This window comes from Pseudophryne corroboree, chromosome 1 (assembly GCF_028390025.1).
Source record: "Pseudophryne corroboree isolate aPseCor3 chromosome 1, aPseCor3.hap2, whole genome shotgun sequence".
Classification (NCBI taxonomy): domain Eukaryota; kingdom Metazoa; phylum Chordata; class Amphibia; order Anura; family Myobatrachidae; genus Pseudophryne; species Pseudophryne corroboree.
This window is the reverse complement of record NC_086444.1, coordinates 1,228,707,868-1,228,732,583: the sequence shown is the minus strand read 5'-3', so window position 1 is coordinate 1,228,732,583 and position 24,716 is coordinate 1,228,707,868. Positions and strand designations below refer to the sequence as shown.

The window sequence follows — 24,716 nt, the reverse complement described above, 5'->3', positions numbered from 1 at the left end:
CCAGAATCATCCCTAGGCACAGCAGACGTGTCGTCGGGATCAGCTGCGATTTTGGAATATTTAGAATCCACCCGTGCTGTTGTAGCAGTATCCGAGATAGTGCTACTCCGACCTCCAACTGTTCCCTGGACTATGCCCTTATCAGGAGATCGTCCAAGTAAGGGATAATTAAGACGCCTTTTCTTCGAAGAAGAATCATCATTTCGGCCAATACCTTGGTAAAGACCCGGGGTGCCGTGGACAATCCAAACGGCAGCGTCTGAAACTGATAGTGACAGTTCTGCACCACGAACCTGAGGTACCCTTAGTGAGAAGGGCAAATTTGGGACATAGAGGTAAGCATCCCTGATGTCCCGGGACACTATATAGTCCCCTTCTTCCTGGTTCGCTATCACTGCTCTGAGTGACTCCATCTTGATTTGAACCTTTGTAAGTGTTCAAAAAAAATTTTAGAATAAGTCTCACCTAGCCTTCTGGCTTCAGTACCACAATATAGTGTGGAATAATACCCCTTTTCTTGTAGTAGGAGGGGTAATTTAATTATCACCTGCTGGGAATACAGCTTGTGAATTTTTTCCCATACTGCCTCCTTGTCGGAGGGAGACCTTGGTAAAACAGACTTCAGGAGCCTGCGAAGGGGAAACGTCTCGACATTCCAATCTGTACCCCTGGGATACTACTTGTAGGATCCAGGGGTCCTGTACGGTCTCAGCGCCATGCTGTGAACTTGTCAGAAGCGGTGGAACGCTTCTGTTCCTGGGAATGGGCTGCCTGCTGCAGTCTTCTTCCCTTTCCTCTATCCCTGGGCAGATATGATCTTATAGGGACGAAAGGACTGAGGCTGAAAAGACGGTGTCTTTTTCTGCAGAGATGTGACTTAGGGTAAAAACGGCGGATTTTCCAGCAGTTGCCGTGGCCACCAGGTCCGATGGACCGACCCCAAATAACTCCTCTTCCTTTATACGGCAATACACCTTTGTGCCGTTTGGAATCTGCATCACCTGACCACTGTCGTGTCCATAACATCTTCTGGCAGATATGGACATCGCATTTACTCTTGATGCCAGAGTGCAAATATCCCTCTGTGCATCTCGCATATATAGAAATGCATCCTTTAAATGCTCTATAGTCAATAAAATACTGTCCCTGTCAAGGGTATCAATATTTTTAGTCAGGGAATCCGACCAAGCCACCCCAGCTCTGCACATCCAGGCTGAGGCGATCGCTGGTCGCAGTATAACACCAGTATGTGTGTATATACTTTTTATGATATTTTTCCAGCCTCCTGTCAGCTGGTCCTTGAGGACGGCCCTATCTATAGACGGTACCGCCACTTGTTTTGATAAGCGTGTGAGCGCCTTATCCACCCTAAGGGGTGTTTCCCAACACGCCCTAACTTCTGGCGGGAAAGGGTATACCGCCCATAATTTTCTATCGGGGGGAACCCACGCATCATCACACACTTTATTTAATTTATCTGATTCAGGAAAAACTACGGTAGTTTTTTCACATCCCACATAATACCCTCTTTTGTGGTACTTGTAGTATCAGAAATATGTAACACCTCCTTCATTGCCTTTAACGTGTGGCCCTAATAAGGAATACGTTTGTTTATTCACCGTCGACACTGGATTCAGTGTCCCTGTCTGTGTCTGTGTCGACCGACTAAAGTAAACGGGCGTTTTAAAACCCCTGACGGTGTTTTTGAGACGTCTGGACCGGTACTAATTGTTTGTCGGCCGTCTCATGTCGTCAACCGACCTTGCAGCGTGTTGACATTATCACGTAATTCCCTAAATAAGCCATCCATTCCGGTGTCGACTCCCTAGAGAGTGACATCACCATTACAGGCAATTGCTCCGCCTCCTCACCAACATCGTCCTCATACATGTCGACACACACGTACCGACACACAGCACACACACAGGGAATGCTCTGATAGAGGACAGGACCCACTAGCCCTTTGGAGAGACAGAGGGAGAGTTTACCAGCACACACCAAAAACGCTATAATTATATAGGGACAACCTTATATAAGTGTTTTCCCTTATAGCATCTTTTTTATATATTTCTAACGCCAAATTAGTGCCCCCCCCTCTCTGTTTTAACCCTGTTTCTGTAGTGCAGTGCAGGGGAGAGCCTGGGAGCCTTCCCTCCAGCCTTTCTGTGAGGGAAAATGGCGCTGTGTGCTGAGGAGATAGGCCCCGCCCCTTTTTCGGCGGCCTCGTCTCCCGCTCTTAACGGATTCTGGCAGGGGTTAAATATCTCCATATAGCCTCCGGAGGCTATATGTGAGGTATTTTTAGCCAAAATAGGTATTCATTTGCCTCCCAGGGCGCCCCCCTCCCAGCGCCCTGCACCCTCAGTGACTGCCGTGTGAAGTGTGCTGAGAGGAAAATGGCGCACAGCTGCAGTGCTGTGCGCTACCTTTAGAAGACTGAGGAGTCTTCTGCCGCCGATTCTGGACCTCTTCTTACTTCAGCATCTGCAAGGGGGCCGGCGGCAAGGCTCCGGTGACCATCCAGGCTGTACCTGTGATCGTCCCTCTGGAGCTGATGTCCAGTAGCCAAGAAGCCAATCCATCCTGCACGCAGGTGAGTTCACTTCTTCTCCCCTAAGTCCCTCGTTGCAGTGATCCTGTTGCCAGCAGGACTCACTGTAAAATAAAAAACCTAAGCTAAACTTTTCTAAGCAGCTCTTTAGGAGAGCCACCTAGATTGCACCCTTCTCGGCCGGGCACAAAAATCTAACTGGCTTGGAGGAGGGTCATAGGGGGAGGAGCCAGTGCACACCACCTGATCGGAAAGCTTTACTTTTGTGCCCTGTCTCCTGCGGAGCCGCTATTCCCCATGGTCCTTTCAGGAACCCCAGCATCCACTAGGACGATAGAGAAAATAATATTCCATCATCTCTATACTCAGCTGAGCGTTACAGTCAGAGAACCGGCACAGTGCAGTGATAATACTATTCCATCATCTCTATACTCAGCTGAGCGTTACAGTCAGAGAACCGGCACAGTGCAATGATAATACTATTCCCATCATCTCTATACTCAGCTGAGCGTTACAGTCAGAGAACCGGCACAGTGCAGTGATAATACTATTCCATCATCTCTATACTCAGCTGAGCGTTACAGTCAGAGAACCGGCACAGTGCAGTGATAATACTATTCCATCATCTCTATACTCAGCTGAGCGTTACAGTCAGAGAACCGGCACAGTGCAATGATAATACTATTCCCATCATCTCTATACTCAGCTGAGCGTTACAGTCAGAGAACCGGCACAGTGCAGTGATAATAAGAATTTACTTACCGATAATTCTATTTCTCGGAGTCCGTAGTGGATGCTGGGGTTCCTGAAAGGACCATGGGGAATAGCGGCTCCGCAGGAGACAGGGCACAAAAGTAAAGCTTTTACAGGTCAGGTGGTGTGTACTGGCTCCTCCCCCTATGACCCTCCTCCAGACTCCAGTTAGGTACTGTGCCCGGACGAGCGTACACAATAAGGGAGGATTTTGAATCCCGGGTAAGACTCATACCAGCCACACCAATCACACCGTACAACTTGTGATCTAAACCCAGTTAACAGTATGATAACAGAGGAGCCTCTGAAAGATGGCTTCCTAAACAATAACCCGAATTAGTTAACAATAACTATGTACAAGTATTGCAGATAATCCGCACTTGGGATGGGCGCCCAGCATCCACTACGGACTCCGAGAAATAGAATTATCGGTAAGTAAATTCTTATTTTCTCTATCGTCCTAAGTGGATGCTGGGGTTCCTGAAAGGACCATGGGGATTATACCAAAGCTCCCAAACGGGCGGGAGAGTGCGGATGACTCTGCAGCACCGAATGAGAGAACTCCAGGTCCTCCTTTGCCAGGGTATCAAATTTGTAAAAATTTACAAACGTGTTCTCCCCTGACCACGTAGCTGCTCGGCAGAGTTGTAATGCCGAGACCCCTCGGGCAGCCGCCCAAGATGAGCCCACCTTCCTTGCGGAATGGGCCTTAACAGATTTAGGCTGTGGCAGGCCTGCCACAGAATGTACAAGTTGAATTTTGTTACAAAACCAACGAGCAATCGACTGCTTAGAAGCAGGTGCACCCAACTTGTTGGGTGCATACAGTATAAACAGCGAGTCAGATTTTCTGACTCCAGCCGTCCTTTAAATGTATATTTTTAAGGCTCTGACAACGTCCAACAACTTGGAGTCCTTCAAGTCGTCTGTAGCCGCAGGCACTACAATAGGCTGGTTCAGGTGAAACGCTGATACCACCTTAGGGAGAAAATGCGGACGCGTCCGCAGCTCTGCCCTATGTCGAATGGAAAATTAAATAAGGGCTTTTATAAGACAAAGCCGCCAGTTCAGATACTCTCCCGGCCGAAGCCAGGGCCAGTAACATAGTCACTTTCCATGTGAGATATTTCAAATCCACATTCTTTAGTGGTTCAAACCAATTGGATTTGAGGAAATCTAAAACTACATTTAGATCCCACGGTGCCACCTTAGGCACCACAGGAGGCTGTATATGCAGTACTCCTTTGATAAAAATCTGGACCTCAGGGACTGAGGCCAATTCTTTGTGGAAGAATATTGATAGGGCCGAAATTTGAACCTTAATAGATCCCAATTTGAGACCCATAGACAATCCTGATTGCAGGAAATGTAGGAAAACGACCCAGTTGAAATTCCTCCATCGGAGCACTCCGCTGCTCGCACCACGCAACATATTTTCGCCAAATACGGCGATAATGCTTCGCGGTGACTTCCTTCCTTGCCTTTATCAAGGTAGGAATGACTTCTTCTGGAATGCCTTTTCCTTTTAGGATCTGGCATTCAACGCCATGCCGTCAAACGCAGCCGCGGTAAGTCTTGAAAAAGACAAGGACCCTGCTGAAGCAGGTCCCTTCTCAGAAGTAGAGGCCACGGATCGTCCGTGACCATCTCTTGAAGTTCCGGGTACCAAGTCCTTCTTGGCCAATCCGGAGCCACTAGTCTTACTCCTCTTTGCCGTATAATCCTCAATACCTTTGGTATGAGAGGCAGAGGAGGAAACACATATACCGACTGGTACACCCAAGGTGTTACCAGCGCGTCCACAGCTATTGCCTGCGGATCTCTTGACCTGGCGCAATACCTGTCCAGTGTTTTGTTGAGGCGAGACGCCATCATGTCCACCATTGGTTTTACCCAACGGTTTAATAGCATGTGGAAAACTTCTGGATGAAGTCCCCACTCTCCCGGGTGAAGGTCGTGTCTGCTGAGGAAGTCTGCTTCCCAGTTGTCCACGCCCGGGATGAATACTGCTGACAGTGCTATCACGTGATTCTCCGCCCAGCGAAGGATCCTGGCAGCTTCTGCCATTGCCCTCCTGCTTCTTGTGCCGCCCTGTCTGTTTACATGGGCGACTGCCGTGATGTTGTCCGACTGGATCAACACCGGTCTTCCTTGAAGCAGAGGTTCCGCCTGGCTTAGAGCATTGTAGATTGCTCTTAGTTCCAGAATGCTTATGTGAAGAGACTTTTTCAGGCTCGACCACACTCCCTGGAAATTTCTTCCCTGTGTGACTGCTCCCCAGCCTCTCAGGCTGGCATCCGTGGTCACCAGGATCCAATCCTGTATGCCGAATCTGCGGCCCTCCAATAGATGAGCCTCCTGCAACCACCACAGAAGGGATACCCTTGTCCTCGGCGACAGGGTTATCCGCAGGTGCATCTGAAGATGCGACCCTGACCATTTGTCCAACAGATCCCTTTGCATGGAATCTGCCGAAAGGGATTGCTTCGTAAGAAGCTACCATTTTTTCCCAGGACTCTTGTGCATTGATGTACAGACACCTTTCCTGGTTTTAGGAGGTTCCTGACCAGGTCAGATAACTCCTTGGCTTTTTCTTCGGGAAGAAAAACCTTTTTCTGAACTGTGTCCAGAATCATCCCCAGGAACAGCAGACGAGTTGTCGGCATTAATTGGGATTTTGGAATATTCAGAATCCATCCGTGCTGCTTTAGCACCTCTTGAGATAGTGCTAAACCCATCTCTAGCTGTTCTCTGGACCTTGCCCTTATTAGGAGATCGTCCAAGTATGGGATAATTAATACGCCTTTTCTTCGAAGAAGAAATATTATCTCGGCCATTACCTTTGTAAAGACCCGAGGTGCCGTGGACAAACCAAACGGCAGCGTCTGAAACTGATAGTGACAGTTTTGTACAACGAACCTGAGGTACCCCTGGTGTGAGGGGTAATTGGAACGTGGAGATACGCATCCTTGATGTCCAAGGATACCATAAAGTCCCCTTCTTCCAGGTTCGCTATCACTGCTCTGAGTGACTCCATCTTGAACTTGAACTTCTTTATGTATAGGTTCAAGGACTTCAGATTTAGAATAGGCCTTACCGAGCCATCCGGCTTCGGTACCACAAATAGAGTGGAATAATACCCCTTCCCTTGTTGTAGAAGAGGTACCTTGACTATCACCTGCTGAGAATACAGCTTGTGAATGGCTTCCAAAACCGTCTCCCTTTCTGAGGGGGACGTTGGTAAAGCAGACTTCAGGAAACGGCGAGGTGGCTCTGTCTCTAATTTCAACCTGTACCCCTGAGATATTATCTGCAGGATCCAGGGATTTACCTGCGAGTGAGCCCACTGCGCGCTGTAATTTTTGAGACGACCGCCTACCGCCCCCGAGTCCGCTTGCGAAGCCCCAGCGTCATGCTGAGGCTTTTGTAGAAGCCGGGGAGGGCTTCTGTTCCTGGGAAGGAGCTGCCTGTTGCTGTCTCTTCCCTCGTCCTCTGCCTCGTGGCAGATATGAATAGCCCTTTGCTCTCTTATTTTTAAAGGAACGAAAGGGCTGCGGTTGAAAGGTCGGTGCCTTTTTCTGTTGGGGAGTGACTTGAGGTAGAAAGGTGGATTTCCCGGCCGTAGCCGTGGCCACCAAATCCGATAGACCGACCCCAAATAACTCCTCTACGCATCGCCTGTCCACTGTCGTGTCCATAAAGCTCTTCTGGCCGAAATGGACATAGCACTTACCCGTGATGCCAGTGTGCAGATATCTCTCTGTGCATCACGCATATAAAGAAATGCATCCTTTATTTGTTCTAACGACAGTAAAATATTGTCCCTGTCCAGGGAATCAATATTTTCGATCAGGGACTCTGACCAAACTACCCCAGCACTGCACATCCAGGCAGTCGCAATAGCTGGTCGTAGTATAACACCTGCATGTGTGTATATACCTTTTTGGATATTTTCCATCCTCCTATCTGATGGATCTTTAAGTGCGTCCGTCTCAGGAGAGGGTAACGCCACTTGTTTTGATAAGCGTGTTAGCGCTTTGTCCACCCTAGGAGGTGTTTCCCAGCGCTCCCTAACCTCTGGCGGGAAAGGGTATAAAGCCAATAACTTCTTTGAAATTAGCAGTTTTTTATCGGGGCACCCCACGCTTCATCACACACGTCATTTAATTCTTCTGATTCGGTAAAAACTACTGGTAGTTTTTTTACACCCCACATAATACCCTGTTTAGTGGTACCTGTAGTATCAGCTAAATGTAACATCTCCTTTATTGCCAAAATCATATAACGTGTGGCCCTACTGGAAAATACGGTTGATTCGTCACCTTCACCACCGGAATCAGTGCCTGTGTCTGGGTCTGTGTCGACCGACTGAGGCAAGGGACGTTTTACAGCCCCTGACGGTGTTTGAGGCGCCTGGACAGACACTAATTGAGTGTCCGGCCGCCTCATGTCGGCAAACGACTGCTTAAGCGAGTTGACGCTATCCCGTAATTCCACAAATAAAGGCATCCATTCTGGTGTCGACCCCCTAGGAGGTGACATCCTCATATTTGGCAATTGCTCCGCCTCCACACCAATAACGTCCTCATACATGTCGACACACACGTACCGACACACAGCAGACACACAGGGAATGCTCTATACGAAGACAGGACCCACTAGCCCTTTGGGGAGACAGAGGGAGAGTCTGCCAGCACACACCAAAAAGCGCTATATATGACAGGGATAGCCTTATGATTAAGTGCTCCCTTATAGCTGCTTTTATATTAATATATTGCCATTTATTCTGCCCCCCCTCTCTGTTATACCCTGTTTCTGTAGTGCAGTGCAGGGGAGAGACCTGGGAGCCTTCCTGACCAGCGGAGCTGTGACAGAAAATGGCGCCGTGTGCTGAGGAGATAGGCCCCGCCCCTTTTTCGGCGGGCTCGTCTCCCGCTATTTAGTACATTTAGGCAGGGGTAAATATCTCCATATAGCCTCTGGGGCTATATGTGAGGTATTTTTAGCCTTTTTAAAGGTTTTCATTTGCCTCCCAGGGCGCCCCCCCCCAGCGCCCTGCACCCTCAGTGACTGCCGTGTGAAGTGTGCTGAGAGGAAAATGGCGCACAGCTGCAGTGCTGTGCGCTACCTTAAGAAGACTGCAGGAGTCTTCAGCCGCCGATTCTGGACCTCTTCTTGCTTCAGCATCTGTGAGGGGGCCGGCGGCGTGGCTCCGGTGACCATCCAGGCTGTACCTGTGATCGTCCCTCTGGAGCTTCATGTCCAGTAGCCAAGAAGCCAATCCATCCTGCACGCAGGTGAGTTCACTTCTTCTCCCCTCTGTCCCTCGTTGCAGTGATCCTGTTGCCAGCAGGAATCACTGTAAAATAAAAAACCTAAGCTAAACTCTCTAAGCAGCTCTTTATGAGAGCCACCTAGAATTGCACCCTTCTCGGCCGGGCACAAAAATCTAACTGGAGTCTGGAGGAGGGTCATAGGGGGAGGAGCCAGTACACACCACCTGACCTGTAAAAGCTTTACTTTTGTGCCCTGTCTCCTGCGGAGCCGCTATTCCCCATGGTCCTTTCAGGAACCCCAGCATCCACTTAGGACGATAGAGAAAATACTATTCCATCATCTCTATACTCAGCTGAGCGTTACAGTCAGAGAACCGGCACTGTGCAGTGATAATAATATTCCCATCATCTCTATACTCAGCTGAGCGTTACAGTCAGAGAACCGGCACAGTGCAGTGACCGGTCGGGATGGAGAACGGACTCACCAGCTTACTGGCTTTCGGAGTGTCGCCAATGTCTGCGGGAAACAAATGACAAAGTCAGAGAGCAGGTATCATACAGTGCCGGAATCAGAGCATGCACAATGTCTGTCCCATAACATAACACCCCTCCCCCTCATATAATAACAGCCACAGCTTCCGGACTCCGGGAATGGATCACACAGCAACTAGCAGGGACCCCTACAATGAAGGGTGATTCTTAAGGGCCCTACACATTGACCGATCCGCCGCCGAGCTGCCCGACGGCGGATACGGCCGACCCGGAGGCGGGGGCAGTGACGGGGGGGGTGGGGGGTGGGGGGGGGGGGGTGGTAAAGTTTCTTCACTCCCCCCGTCACCCGGCTCCATAGAAGTGCAGGAAAATATGGACGAGATCGTCCATATTGGCCTGCATGCACAGCCGGCGGGGCACCAGCGATGAACGAGCGCCGAGCCGTGCATCGTTCATCGCTTGTGACTCCACACTGAAAGATATGAACGGTATCTCGTTCATTAATGAACGAGATCGTTCATATCTTTGAGTGTGATACGGTGTGTAGGGCCTATTACTGACACAGAGGGGTAATTTACTAATAAAGTGAAAACACAGAAACCAATAGCCGCTAATCATAATGAGGGATATAATATAGGGAGGATTGTATACACAGCATTAGTTGGACTCTTACCTCTCTTGAGGATCTTTGTGGCAGTCGGCTCTGGGGTTTCTGGAGACGTGGTATCTGCTCCGTCATCCACTACCTGGATCTACAACAACAGAAATAAGGTATTTGTACGGTCTCACCCTACATCATTACACCTATGACAAGACTACTACAGGGTTACACTGTGTATTATCTATAACGTACATGAGCCATAACTCCGTAGTCACTGGTAATGCAGAGGTAAGTGCGCATTGCACAGGCAGGTCCCTCAGGACAGTGACCACTTTGCAGTAGGACCTCTATCAGCAACTCTATCCTGCGAGGCACAGTAAAGAATGGCTGGCGACTATGGTCTCAGACCCCTGACGTAATGGATTTTTATTGGCATAAGCGCATTTTTGGACTGACTGGGGGCGATGTATCCAGAAACTATTTAACGTAAGTTACCAGACCTGCAGTAACGACTGTGTCTGAAAATACGGCTCTCATTAGATTGCATTTCCTGATGTCGGAGAGCCTGTCTGGCAGCCATACTTTTATTCCCTCCAGAGAGATTTTGAAAAGGAGATGATGATTTGTAAGAAGATCTTATTTTTCTGAGCTGCTTAACTTGCTATTTCAATAAGAAAAAAATCATCTACAGATGTGCCCGCTTACATCCCTGCTGCAGTCACGCTAAACAGCCCTTGAAGTCGTACCATGCAGGATTCTGTTGCGCCGATGTTTATGCATTTTCTTCCACGTAAATGCGTCTTAGATGCAAAGTAATGTAATAGGACGCATGAGCCATGCCGGGACTATTTTTTGAGGACTTTTCTGCAAGAATGCGTCTTAGACGCACAGTAGTTTAATAGGACACATATGCAGCTTCTGATGATTCAAATGATACACAGCATGCCTATATTCTGTGTGTGTGTGTAATTGCGGCCCTATCTGCATCTAAAATGCCAAGTTACAGTGTTCTCCATGAAAACACTGTACCATAGCATTTTGTATGCAGATACAGTTGCAGTAACACACAGAATATAAGCATGCTACATATCATTTATATCAGCAGAAGCTACTTGTGCGGTCCTATTACTTTCTGTCAAAGACCCATTTTCACGGAAAAAAACAAACAAACCATAAAAAAGACGCTCGGAGCTACAGAGTCACACGGCGCTGACCCGTTATGTGTAACGCGACTTACAGCGCACGGAGCAAAGATGCAAGAGGACATATCTGTATGTGGAATTGCTTTGTTATTTTACTTAACCATCATATACATGCTGTATACTAGTGTGTTTAAAATGAAAACTACAGCTGTGACCTGACCCATTTATATATTATACATTAATATATATGCACAGCAAAAATCAGTGCGGCAGTTGCATTTTTAGAAATATAAAGGGGAAAATAGGATTTTAATACCGACTGGTAAATCCTTTTCTCTTAGTCCGTAGAGGATGCTGAGGTCATCATAGAACCATGGGGTATAGACGGGATCCGCAGGAGACATGGGCACTTTAAGACATTGAATGGGCGTGAACTGGCTCCTCCCTCTATGCCCCTCCTACAGACTCCGGTTATAGGAACTGTGCCCAGGGAGACGGACATTTCGAGGAAAGAATTTATTGTTAAACTAAGGTGAGATACATACCAGCTCACACCTCAAGCATGCCGCACAATGTGGCATTCAACAGAACACAAGCCAACGGCATGAACAATTGCAGCAACATGCTGACAATAAACGTAATACAACATGTGTGTAACCACAACTAATAACTGCAGATACAGTACGCACTGGGATGGGCGCCCAGCATCCTCTACGGACTAAGAGAAAAGGATTTACCGGTAGGTATTAAAATCCTATTTTCTCAAACGTCCTAGAGGATGCTGGGGTCATCATAGAACCACGGGGTTATACCAAAGCTCTAGAACGGGCGGGAGAGTGCGGATGACTCTGCAGCACCGATTGACCAAACTTACGGTCTTGATCGGCCAAGGTGTCAAACTTGTAGAACTTTGCAAAAGTGTTTGACCCCGACCAAGTAGCTGCTCGGCAAAGTTGCAATGCAGAGACCCCCCCGGGGCAGCTGCCCAGTACGAGCCCACCTTTCTAGTAGAATGGGCTTTTATCGATTCCGGTGACGCCAATCCAGCCGTGGAATGAGCATGCTGAATCGTGTTACAGATCCAGCGTGCAATGGTCTGCTTGGAAGCAGGACTCCCAATCTTGTTGGGAGCATACAAAACAAACAGAGCCTCCGTTTTCCTAACCTGAGCCGTTCTGGAGACATAAATCTTCAAAGCTCTGACCACATCCAGAGATTTTGACTCAGCGAAGACGTCAGTAGCCACAGGCACCACAATAGGTTGGTTCATGTGGAAAGAGGATACCACCTTCGGTAGAAATTGTTGACGTGTCCTCAATTCAGCTCTATCTTCATGGAAGATCAAATAAGGGCTCTTGTGAGACAAGGCCGCTAACTCAGACACCCGCCTTGCAGATGCCAAGGCCAACAGGATGACCACTTTCCAAATGAGGAATTTCAACTCCACCTTCCGTAAAGGTTCAAACCAATGTGATTGAAGGAACTGCAACACTACATTAAGATCCCATGGTGCCACTGGAGGCACAAATGGAGGTTGGATGTGCAACACGCCTTTCACGAAAGTCTGAACTTCTGGAAGGGAGGCCAATTGTTTCTGAAAAAAAAACGATAAGGCCGAAATCTGTACCTTAATTGAACCCAATTTTAGGCCCGCATCCACATCTGCTTGTAGAAAATGGAGAAAACGTCCTAGCCGAAACTCCTCCGTAGGAGCCCCCTTGGATTCACACCAAGAAACATATTTTCTCCAAATACGGTGGTAATGTTTAGACGTTACCCCTTTTCTGGCCTGAATAAGTGTGGGAATGACTTCACTGGGAATACCCTTACGGGCAAGGATTTTGCGCACAACCGCCATGCTGTCAAACGTAGCAGCGGTAAGTCCTGATACACGCACGGCCCCTGTTGTAACAGGTCCTCGCACAAAGAAAGAGGCCAGGGATCTTCTATGAGTAATTCCTGAAGATCTGGATACCAAGCCCTCCTTGGCCAGTCTGGGACAATGAGGATCACCCGGATCTTTGTTCTTCTTATGATCTTTAGAACCTTTGGAATGAGAGGAAGTGGAGGGAATGCATACACCGACTGAAACACCCACGGTGTCACCAGTGCATCCACTGCAGTTGCTTGATGGTCCTTTGACCTGGAACAATATCTTCTTGTTGAGACAAGATGCCATCATGTCTACTTGAGGAACTCCCCAAAGACTTGTCACCTCTGCGAAGACTTCTTGGTGGAGGCCACACTCTCCTGGATGGAGATCGTGTCTGCTGAGGAAGTCTGCTTCCCAGTTGTCCACTCCTGGAATGAAGATCGCTGACAGGGTGCTTGTATGCTTCTCCGCCCAGCGTAAAATCCTTGTGGCTTCTGCCATTGCTGCTCTGCTTTTCGTTCCGCCCTGACGGTTTATGTACGCTACTGCTGTTACATTGTCCGACTGGATCAGTACAGGCAGATCTCGAAGAAGATGTTCCGCTTACAGAAGGCCGTTGTAAATGGCCCTTAACTCCAGAACATTTATGTGGAGACAAGTTTCCTGACTTGACCATCTTCCTTGGAAGTTTTCTCCCATTGGGACTGCCCCCCAGCCTCGGAGGCTTGCATCCGTGGTCACTAGGATCCAGTCCTGTATCCCGAACCTGCGCCCCTCTAGGAGGTGAGAGCTGTGCAGCCACCACTGGAGTGATACCCTGGTCTTGGCAGACAGGATTATCCTCCGGTGCATGATTAGGTGGGACCCAGACCACTTGTCCAACAGGTCCCACTGGAACACTCTGGCATGGAACCTGCCAAACTGAATGGCCTCGTAGGTCGCAACCATCTTCCCCAGCAACCGAATGCATTGATGGATTGACACTCTTGCTGGTTTCAGAATTTGTTTGACCAGACTCTGTAGTTCCAGAGCCTTTTCCACTGGAAGAAAGACTCTCTGTAGTTCTGTGTCCAATATCATTCCCAAAAACGACAACCGCGTCGTAGGAATCAACTGTGATTTTGGCAAGTTTAGGAGCCAACCATGTTGCTGAAGAAATGTCAGGGAGAGTGCAACTTTTTGCACCAACTGGTCCCTGGATCTCGCCTTTATCAGGAGATCGTCCAAGTATGGGATAATCATGACTCCTTGCTTGCGAAGGAGAACCATCATCTCCGCCATCACTTTGGTGAAAATCCTCGGAGCCGTGGACAGACCAAACGGCAACGTTTGAAATTGGTAATGACAATCCTGAATTGCAAACCTCAGGTAAGCCTGATGCGGAGGATAAATGGGAACATGTAGGTAGGCATCCTTTATGTCCACCGACAGCATAAAATCCCCTTCCTCCAGACTGGATATCACTGCTCAGAGAGACTCCATTTTGAATTTGAATTTCTTTAGGTAGAAATTTAGGGATTTCAGGTTTAGGATTGGTCTGACCGAGCCGTCCGGCTTCGGGACCACAAACAGGCTCGAATAAAAGCCTTCTCCCTGTTGTGACTGGGGAACCCTGACGATAACTTGATTTTGCCACAACTTTTGTATTGCGTCGCAAACTACCTCCCTGTCCAGAAGATAAGCTGGTAAGGCCGATTTGAAAAAACGGCGAGGGGGTCGTCTTGAAACTCCAGCTTGTACCCTTGGGATATTATTTGTAAAACCCATGGGTCTAGGTCCGAACGAACCCAAAACTGACTGAAGAGTTTGAGACGTGCCCCCACCGGTGCAGACTCCCGCATAGGAGCCCCAACGCCATGCGGTGGAATTGGCAGAAGCCTGGGAGGACTTCTGCTCCTGGGAACCTGACAAGGCTGGTGATCGTTTACCTCTTCCCCTTCCTCTAGTAGCAAGGAAGGAAGAACCTCGGCCCTTTCTGTGTTTATTGGGCCGATCTGATAGTGCATCTGATAGTGATGCGTTTTCTTTTGTTGTGGAGGAACATAAGTGAACAACAGATCTGGACAATTGTCACAGACCTGTTAGTATCCGGCGCTAATTGTAAAAAGTAAAATTCAGAATAGACTTAAATAAAAAATGTGTAAATTGGCAGCTGAGTAGAAGCAACTTGCTAGGTTGCTTATGGTTAAAACAATTAGACAGGAAAAGAATTTACTCTGCGCCAAAAGACACTTTACAAAACCACAGTGTGCAGTCTGTCATGTGTAGTAATTGACTCGATACAACTTCAGATCTATGTAACCACTTTTATATTTGGTCTGTTAAAATTGACACAATAAGACACACATATATAACAAACACTTTGTAGCAATAACTTGCTCTCTATGTAAGAAATGTAGAAATATACAATATATTTAAAAATAACTAGTTGGCTCTGTTTGGTTGAAATTAAATTACTAAACTCTGGCGTCCCAGTGTTCAGTTAGATGGAAGAAAGTCCCGCAATATAATGATGCAGTCTCTTAATAAATAACTTACAGAAATTGCAGCATATAATTACCCATGTGCTGGTTCCTGGAGTAATTAGATACAGGGTCCGTTTTGTAGAATAATGCACATATGTAGGTAGTCAATATGGTATCAACACAAGCTCACCCTGATTGTTAGCTTTATCAGGAAACCTCTGTAACTATTTCCATGTCACAGGCAATAGACCCCACAGCGGAGGACAGCGGTAAGTACCCAATGTGAGCAGGTGGAATCCTGGATGTAGTTGAGGCGGCTATGAACAGCCGTGAGCAGTGATCAGCTGGTATCTGCTGGCTTTGATGTCAGTAGTAAGCCTTTTTATCGGTAAACGTTGCAGGGTGCCGCCGGCTCTGGGCACCTGTCAGAATCACCAGCGAGATTGTCAGCGGGTAGTCGCCGGCTGGAGCGCCCGGCGTGCAGCGTGCAGGCGTGTACTGTCAGAGTCTCCAGCAAGATTTTCAACGGGTAATCGCCGGCTAGAGCGCCCGGCGTACAGCATACAATTTTGTGCTGAGGCGGTGTGGGATAGCAGGACCGCTCTATAGACCAATTGAGCCAAACAGAGAACCAACAGAGAATCTACATTTCTTACATAGAGAGCAAGTTATTGCTACAAAGTGTTTGTTATATATGTGTGTCTTATTGTGTCAATTTTAACAGACCAAATATAAAAGTGGTTACATAGATCTGAAGTTGTATCGAGTCAATTACTACACATGACAGACTGCACACTGTGGTTTTGTAAAGTGTCTTTTGGCGCAGAGTAAATTCTTTTCCTGTCTAAGTGGAGGAACATAAGGCAAAAAGGATGACTTACCCGCGGTAGCCGTAGATACCAAATCATCAAGGCTGTCACCAAATAAAGCCTTACCTTTATATGGTAGAGATTCCATAACTTTTCTTGGAATCAGCATCAGCATATTCCATTGGTGAATCCACAACGCTCGTCTAGCTGAGACTGCCATGGCATTGGCCTTTCATCCCAAAAGACCAATATCTCTCGCAGTTTCCTTAGGGTATGCTGCAGCGTCCTTGATATAACCCAGCGTCAAGAGGACACTATCCCTATCTAGGGTATCTATTTTAGAAGACAAGTTGTCTGCCCACTTTTCGATAGCACTACTTACCCACGCAGACGCAATGACAGGTCTGAGCAGCGTACCTGTGGTTGCATAAATGGACTTTAACGTAGTTTCTGGTTAACGATCCGCAGGATCCTTAAGGGCCGCCGTGTCAGGTGACGGGAGAGCCACCTTTTTAGACAAACGTGACAGGGCCTTGTCCACAGTGGGGGGTGACTCCCACTTTTCCCTATCCGCAAAGGGGAACGGATAAGCTACCGTAATTATTTTGGGAATCTGAAACTTTTTGACAGGAGCTTCCCAGAGTTTTTCAAATAGCGTGTTCAGTTCATGAGAGGGAGGAAACGTTACCTCAGGTTTCCTTTCCTTATACATACAGACCCTTTTATCAGGGACAGCCGGGTACTCAGTGATATGTAACACATCTTTAACCGCCACAATCATGTACTGAATGCTTTTTGCCAATTTTGGATCTAATCTGGAATCGCTATAGTCGACACTGGAATCAGAATCCGTGTATCAGTGTCTGCCAACTGGGCTAGCGTACGTTTCTGTGACCCTGAGCAGACCTAACTTTGCAATAACATATCTTCTACAGATTTCTTCCATGTCTGGGTCTGAGACTAAGACTTATCTAGCCTCTTACAAGTTGAGCCACATTAGCATTCCAGGCGTTAAACACATTTATCCAATCCGGCGTCGGCGGTGCCTACAGGGTCACCACCGCAGCCGTTTGTGTCCCTAATACAGCCTCCTCCTGGGAAGAGCCTTCAGCCTCAGACATGTCGACACACGTGAACCAAACACCCACAGGCACACCGGGCATATAGGGGACAGACCCACAGTAAAGCCTGTCAGAGAGACACAGAGGGGATTTGCCAGCTCACCCCCCGCGCCCAAACAGCGGTTCTGAAGCGCCCAATAAATGCCTGAGACCTGTAGCGCATTTAATATAAAGTATATTGCACCAAATTAGCCAGTGCCCCGCCCCCCGCCCCTCCCGTTTTGCACCCTGATACCTGTCAGTGTGAAGGAAGGACCAGCGTCTCTGCAGCCTGATGGAGAGAAAATGGCGCCAAGTGAGCTAAGGACGAAACTCCGTCCCCTTAATGGCGCGCTTTCATCCCGCTTCTTCTATGATTATACTGGCGGGGGTTTAGGACAGTGCCTCGGCACTAATGTCCCTCTTTTGCCAGTTTCCACTGAGGATTTATTAGCTGCCCCCCCCCCGCGCCCTGTAGTGGTGGGAGCATGGCGTACCTCAGAGAATGCCGTTACTGAAGTCTTCTTTTCTTTGGTTACTCACCTGTCTTCTGACTTCTGGCTCTGTAAGGGGCTGACGGCAGGCTGCGGGAGTGAGCATCTAGGCATACCCAGTGATCAAACCCACAGGAGCTAATGGTGTCCTGTAGCCAGAAGCAGAGCCCTTGAACTCACTGGAAGTGGGTCATACTCCTCTCCTCTAAGTCCCACGAAGCAGGGAGATTGATGCCTGCAGCCTCCCTGAACATAAAAAACCTAACAAAAAGTATTTTTCAGAGAAACTCAGTAGAGCTCCCTGTAGTGCGTCCAGTCTCACTGGGCACAATTCTAAAACTGGAGTCTGGAGGAGGGGCATAGAGGGAGGAGCCAGTTCACACCCTTTCAAAGTCTTAAAGTGCCCATGTCTCCTGCGGATCCCATCTATACCCCATGGTTCTATGATGACCCCAGCATCCTCTAGGACGTATGAGAAAATGATTAAGCAGCCAAACATGAAGTGGGTAACTTGGCAAAAGATATTTCTCTAACGTCCTAGTGGATGCTGGGAACTCCGTAAGGACCATGGGGAATAGCGGGCTCCGAAGGAGGCTGGGCACTCTAGAAAGATTTAGGACTACCTGGTGTGCACTGGCTCCTCCCACTATGACCCTCCTCCAAGCCTCAGTTAGATTTCGTGCCCGGCCGAGGTTGGATGCACACTAGGGGCTCTCCTGAGCCCTTAGAAAGAAAGTATAATTTTAGGTTTTTTATTTTCAGTGAGACCTGCTGGCAACAGGCTCACTGCAGCGAGGGACTAAGGGGAGAAGAAGTGAACTCGCCTGCTTGCAGCCGGATTGGGCTTCTTAGGCTACTGGACACCATTAGCTCCAGAGGGATCGACCGCAGGCCCAGTCCTTGGTGTTCGGTCCCGGAGCCGCGCCGCCGTCCCCCTTACAGAGCCAGAAGCAAGAAGAGGTCCGGAAAATCGGCGGCAGAAGACATGTCTTCACCAAGGTAGCGCACAGCACTGCAGCTGTGCGCCATTGCTCCTCATGCACACTTCACACTCCGGTCACTGAGGGTGCAGGGCGCTTGGGGGGGGGGCACCCTGAGCTGCAATAAAAACACCTTGGCTGGCAAAAATACCACAATATATAGCCCTAGAGGCTATATATGTGGTAAATTCCCCTGCCAGAATCCAGAAAAAAGCGGGAGAATAGGCCGCGGAAAAGGGGCGGAGCTATCTCCCTCAGACACACTGGCGCCATTTCTCCTTCACAGATCCGCTGGAAGGAAGCTCCCTGGCTCTCCCCTGCAGTCTACACTTCAGAACAGGGTAAAAACAGAGAGGGGGGGCACTAAATTTGGGCGCAATACATATATAATATAAAAAGCAGCTATAGGGGACATAACTTAGTTAGTCCCTGCCTTATATAGCGCTCTGGTGTGTGCTGGCATACTCTCAGTCTGTCCCCCCAAAGGGCTTTTGTGGGTCCTGTCCTCATTCGGAGCATTCCTTGTGTGTGTGCGGTGTGTCGGTACGGCTGTGTCGACATGTTTGATGAGGATAATGATGTGGAGGCGGAGCAGATGCCTTTAGAAGGGATGTCACCCCCTGCGGGGCAGACACCTGAGTGGATGGGCTTATGGAAAGTAATGAGTGCACGTATAGACTCCTTATATAAGAAAATCGACGACATGCCAAATGTGGGACAGCCGACTTCTCAGCTCGTGCCTGCCCAGGCGTCGCATGGGTCGTCAGGGGCTCTAAAACGCCCGCTACCTCAAGCAGACCCAGATGTCGACACGGATACTGACACCAGTGTCGACGACGATGAGTCAAACCTGATGCCCACTAAGGCCATTCACTGTATGATTGAGGCAATGAAAGAGGTGTTAAACATTTCTGATATAACTACTGGTACCACTAAAAAGGGTATTATGTTTGGAGAGAAAAAACTACCCGTAGTTTTTCCCCCATCAGATGAATTAAATGAAGTGTGTGAAGAAGCGTGGGCTTTCCCTGATAAAAAATTGGTAATTCCTAAGAAGGTGCTAATGGCGTTCCCTTTCCCGCCAGAGGATAGGTCACGTTGGGAAACACCCCCTAGAGTGGATAAAGCGCTCACACGTTTGTCTAAAAAGGTGGCACTACCGTCTCCGGATACGGCCGCCCTCAAGGAACCTGCTGATAGAAAGCAGGAGGCGATCCTGAAGTCTGTATATACACACACAGGCATTATACTTAGGCCAGCTATTGCGTCAGCTTGGATGTGCAGTGCTGCCGCTGCGTGGTCAGATAAACTGTCAGAAAATATTGACACATTAGACAGAGACACGATCCTGTTAACCATAGACCATATAAAAGACTCAGTCTTATATATGAGAGATGCACAGAGGGAAATCTGCCGACTGGCATCTAAAGTAAGTGCATTGTCCATTTCTGCTAGGAGAGGCTTATGGACTCGCCAGTGGACAGGAGATGCAGATTCAAAAAAGCACATGGAAGTGTTACCATATAAGGGTGAGGAATTATTTGGGGATGGTCTCTCGGACCTAGTTTCCACAGCAACGTCTGGGAAGTCAGCATTTTTACCCCATGTCCCCTCACAGCCTAAGAAGGCGCCGTTTTATCAGGTTCAGTCCTTTCGGACTCAGAAAAACAGGCGTGGAAAAGGCGGGTCCTTTCTGTCCAGAGGCAGAGGTAGGGGAAAAAGACTGCAACAAACAGCAGGTTCCCAGGAGCAAAAGTCCTCCCCCGCTTCTTCTTCCAAGTCCGCCGCATGACGGTGGGGCTCCACAGGCGGAGCCAGGTACGGTGGGGGGCCGCCTCAAGAATTTCAGCGATCAGTGGGCTCGCTCACAGGTGGATCCCTGGATCCTTCAAATAGTATCTCAGGGGTACAAACTGGAATTCGAGGCGTCTCCACCCCACCGGTTCCTAAAATCTGCCTTGCCGATTGCTCCCTCAGACAGGGAGGCGGTGCTAGCGGCAATTCACAAGCTGTATTCCCAGCAGGTGATAATCAAGGTACCCCTACTTCAACAAGGCCGGGGTTACTATTCCACACTATTTGTGGTACCGAAACCGGACGGTTCGGTGAGACCCATTTTAAATTTGAAATCCTTGAACACATACATAAAAAAATTCAAGTTCAAGATGGAATCGCTCAGGGCGGTTATTGCGAGCCTGGACGAGGGGGATTACATGGTATCCCTGGACATCAAGGATGCTTACTTGCATGTCCCCATTTACCATCCTCACCAGGAGTACCTCAGATTTGTGGTACAGGATTGCCATTACCAATTCCAGACGCTGCCGTTTGGACTGTCCACGGCACCGAGGGTATTTACCAAGGTGATGGCGGAAATGATGATACTCCTTCGAAAAAAGGGAGTTTTAATTATCCCGTACTTGGACGATCTCCTAATAAAAGCGAGGTCCAAGGAACAGTTGTTGGTGGGAGTAGCACTATCTCAGGAGGTGCTGCACCAGCACGGCTGGATTCTGAATATCCCAAAGTCACAGCTGGTTCCGACGACACGTCTACTGTTCCTGGGTATGATTCTGGATACAGTCCAAAAAAAAAGTGTTTCTCCCGGAGGAGAAAGCCAGGGAGTTGTCATCTCTAGTCAGAGACCTCCTGAAACCAAAACAGGTATCAGTGCATCGCTGCACGCGGGTCCTGGGAAAGATGGTGGCTTCTTACGAAGCAATTCCCTTCGGCAGGTTCCATGCCAGAATCTTTCAGTGGGACCTGTTGGACCAGTGGTCCGGATCGCATCTTCAGATGCATCGCTTGATAACCCTGTCTCCAAGAACCAGGGTGTCGCTACTGTGGTGGCTGCAGAGTGCCCATCTTCTAGAGGAACGCAGGTTCGGCATACAGGACTGGGTCCTGGTGACCACGGATGCCAGCCTTCGAGGCTGGGGGGCAGTCACACAGGGAAGAAACTTCCAAGGACTATGGTCGAGTCAGGAGACTTCCCTTCACATAAATATTCTGGAACTAAGGGCCATCTACAATGCCCTAAGTCAAGCAAAATCCCTGCTCCTACACCAGCCGGTGCTGATCCAGTCAGACAACATCACGGCAGTCGCCCATGTAAATCGACAGGGCGGCACAAGAAGCAGGATGGCGATGGCGGAAGCCACAAGAATTCTCCGATGGGCGGAGAATCATGTACTAGCACTGTCAGCAGTGTTCATTCCGGGAGTGGACAACTGGGAAGCAGACTTCCTCAGCAGACACGACCTCCACCCGGGAGAGTGGGGACTTCATCCAGAAGTCTTCCAGATGCTGGTAAACCGTTGGGAAAAACCACAGGTGGACATGATGGCGTCCCGCCTCAACAAAAAGTTAAAAAGATATTGCGCCAGGTCAAGGGACCCTCAGGCGATAGCTGTGGACGCTCTAGTGACACCGTGGGTGTACCAGTCGGTTTATGTGTTCCCTCCTCTGCCTCTCATACCAAAGGTATTGAGAATAATAAGAAAGCGAGGAGTAAACACCATTCTCGTGGTTCCGGATTGGCCAAGACGAGCGTGGTACCCGGAACTTCAAGAGATGCTCTCAGAGGACCCGTGGCCTCTACCGCTCAGACAGGACCTGCTACAACAGGGGCCCTGTCTGTTCCAAGACTTACCGCGGCTGCGTTTGACGGCATGGCGGTTGAACACCGGAACCTAAAGGAAAAGGGTATTCCGGAAGAAGTCATTCCTATGCTTATTAAGGCCAGGAAAGATGTTACGGCAAAGCATTATCACCGCATATGGCGGAAATATGTTGCATGGTGCGAGGCCAAAAAGGCCCCAACAGAGGAATTTCAACTAGGTCGATTTCTGCATTTCCTGCAAGCAGGAGTGAATATGGGCCTAAAACTAGGCTCCATTAAAGTACAGATCTCGGCTCTGTCGATTTTCTTTCAAAAAGAACTAGCTTCAGTACCTGAAGTTCAGACTTTTGTAAAAGGAGTGCTGCATATTCAGCCCCCGTTTGTGCCTCCAGTGGCACCTTGGGATCTCAACGTGATGTTGAGTTTCTTAAAATCACATTGGTTTGAGCCACTAAAAACCGTGGATCTGAAATATCTCACGTGGAAAGTGGTCATGTTATTGGCCTTGGCTTCAGCCAGGCGAGTGTCAGAATTGGCGGCTTTATCATGTAAAAGCCCTTATCTGATTTTCCATATGGATAGGGCAGAATTGAGGACTCGTCCCCAGTTTCTCCCTAAGGTGGTGTCAGCGTTTCACCTGAACCAGCCTATTGTGGTACCTGCGGCTACTAAGGATTTGGAGGACTCCAAGTTGCTAGACGTTGTCAGGGCCCTGAAAATATATGTTTCCAGGACGGCTGGAGTCAGAAAATCTGACTCGTTGTTTATATTGTATGCACCCAACAAGCTGGGTGCTCTTGCTTCTAAGCAGACGATTGCTCGTTGGATTTGTAGTACAATTCAGCTTGCACATTCCGTGGCAGGATTGCCACAGCCAAAATCTGTAAATGCCCATTCCACAAGGAAGGTGGGCTCATCTTGGGCGGCTGCCCGAGGCGTCTCGGCTTTACAACTTTGCCGAGCAGCTACGTGGTCAGGGGCAAACACTTTTGCAAAATTCTACAAATTTGATACCCTGGCTGAGGAGGACCTGGAGTTCTCTCATTCGGTGCTGCAGAGTCATCCGCACTCTCCCGCCCGTTTGGGAGCTTTGGTATAATCCCCATGGTCCTTACGGAGTTCCCAGCATCCACTAGGACGTTAGAGAAAATAAGAATTTACTCACCGGTAATTCTATTTCTCGTAGTCCGTAGTGGATGCTGGGCGCCCATCCCAAGTGCGGATTGTCTGCAATACTTGTAAATAGTTATTGTTAACTAAAGGGTTATTGTTGAGCCATCTGTTGAGAGGCTCAGTTGTTTTTCATACTGTCAAACTGGATATAGTATCACGAGTTGTACGGTGTGATTGGTGTGGCTGGTAAGAGTCTTACCCGAGATTCTAAATCCTTCCTTATTATGTCTGCTCGTCCGGGCACGGTGTCCTAACTGAGGCTTGGAGGAGGGTCATAGTGGGAGGAGCCAGTGCACACCAGGTAGTCCTAAATCTTTCTAGAGTGCCCAGCCTCCTTCGGAGCCCGCTATTCCCCATGGTCCTTACGGAGTTCCCAGCATCCACTACGGACTACGAGAAATAGAATTACCGGTGAGTAAATTCTTATTATTTTTGTGAATTATGTCACGTAATCTATGCAGAAATGCTTTCAAGTTCATTCCCACGTCCGTTTTAGACTGTAAGCTCTAGCAATCGGTATTGTCCGGGTTTGTCTAACACGCCGAGTGTGGTAAGTGTGAGGCCGGTCTGTATGTGGGGGTGAATGCACACAGCATATCGGCTTAACCAGGGTGTTGGCCTACTAAACCGGATAGAAATACAGATGGCTGTAGGCACAGGGAAACACAGGTACAGGTTACCCAGAAGCTAGATGCAGCCTGGAGTGACTAGGTATACTGGGCAAATGCATACACCCTCCTGTCAGGCAGCGGTATGCTTCTCTAGGTGAGTGTTAGCACAGTGTACCAGGGAACCTGCGGGGGCCTTGTACGGCTCTGCAGCGCTGGGGAGTCACAGGGGGAATTCTAACATGCAGGGCGCCACTGAAGACAGACATGTCCTGGCCCTCATATAGTCACTGCTATGCCTCCTGTGCACTGGCTGTGTCCTGTCCCTCATATAGTCACTGCTACGGCTCCCGTGCTCTGGCTGTGTCCTGTCCCTCATATAGTCACTGCTACGGCTCCCGTGCTCTGGCTGTGTCCTGTCCCTCATATAGTCACTGCTACGGCTCCCGTGCTCTGGCTGTGTCCTGTCCCTCATATAGTCACTGCTACGCCTCCCGTGCTCTGGCTGTGTCCTGTCCCTCATATAGTCACTGCTACGCCTCCCATGCTCTGGCTGTGTCCTGTCCCTCATATAGTCACTGCTACGTCTCCCGTGCTCTGGCTGTATCCTGTCCCTCATATAGTCACTGCTATGGCTCCCGTGCTCTGGCTGTGTCCTGTCCCTCATATAGTCACTGCTACGGCTCCCGTGCTCTGGCTGTGTCCTGTCCCTCATATAGTCACTGCTACGGCTCCCGTGCTCTGGCTGTGTCCTGTCCCTCATATAGTCACTGCTAC

General features: G+C 48.9%; 1 protein-coding gene across 11 annotated transcripts in view; it reads right to left on the bottom strand.

The window, feature by feature from the left end:
* The window catches only part of DCTN1 (dynactin subunit 1), a 208,258-nt gene that overhangs the window by 106,633 nt on the left and 76,909 nt on the right, over positions 1-24,716 (bottom strand). For all 11 annotated transcript variants that reach the window (XM_063925387.1, XM_063925388.1, XM_063925389.1 and 8 more), the window contains exons 3-4: positions 9,746-9,824; positions 9,066-9,097 (exon numbers count right to left, since the gene is read on the bottom strand). In XM_063925387.1, the coding sequence (XP_063781457.1) occupies positions 9,066-9,097; positions 9,746-9,824 (111 nt within the window). The remainder of the gene's footprint in view (positions 1-9,065; positions 9,098-9,745; positions 9,825-24,716) is intronic.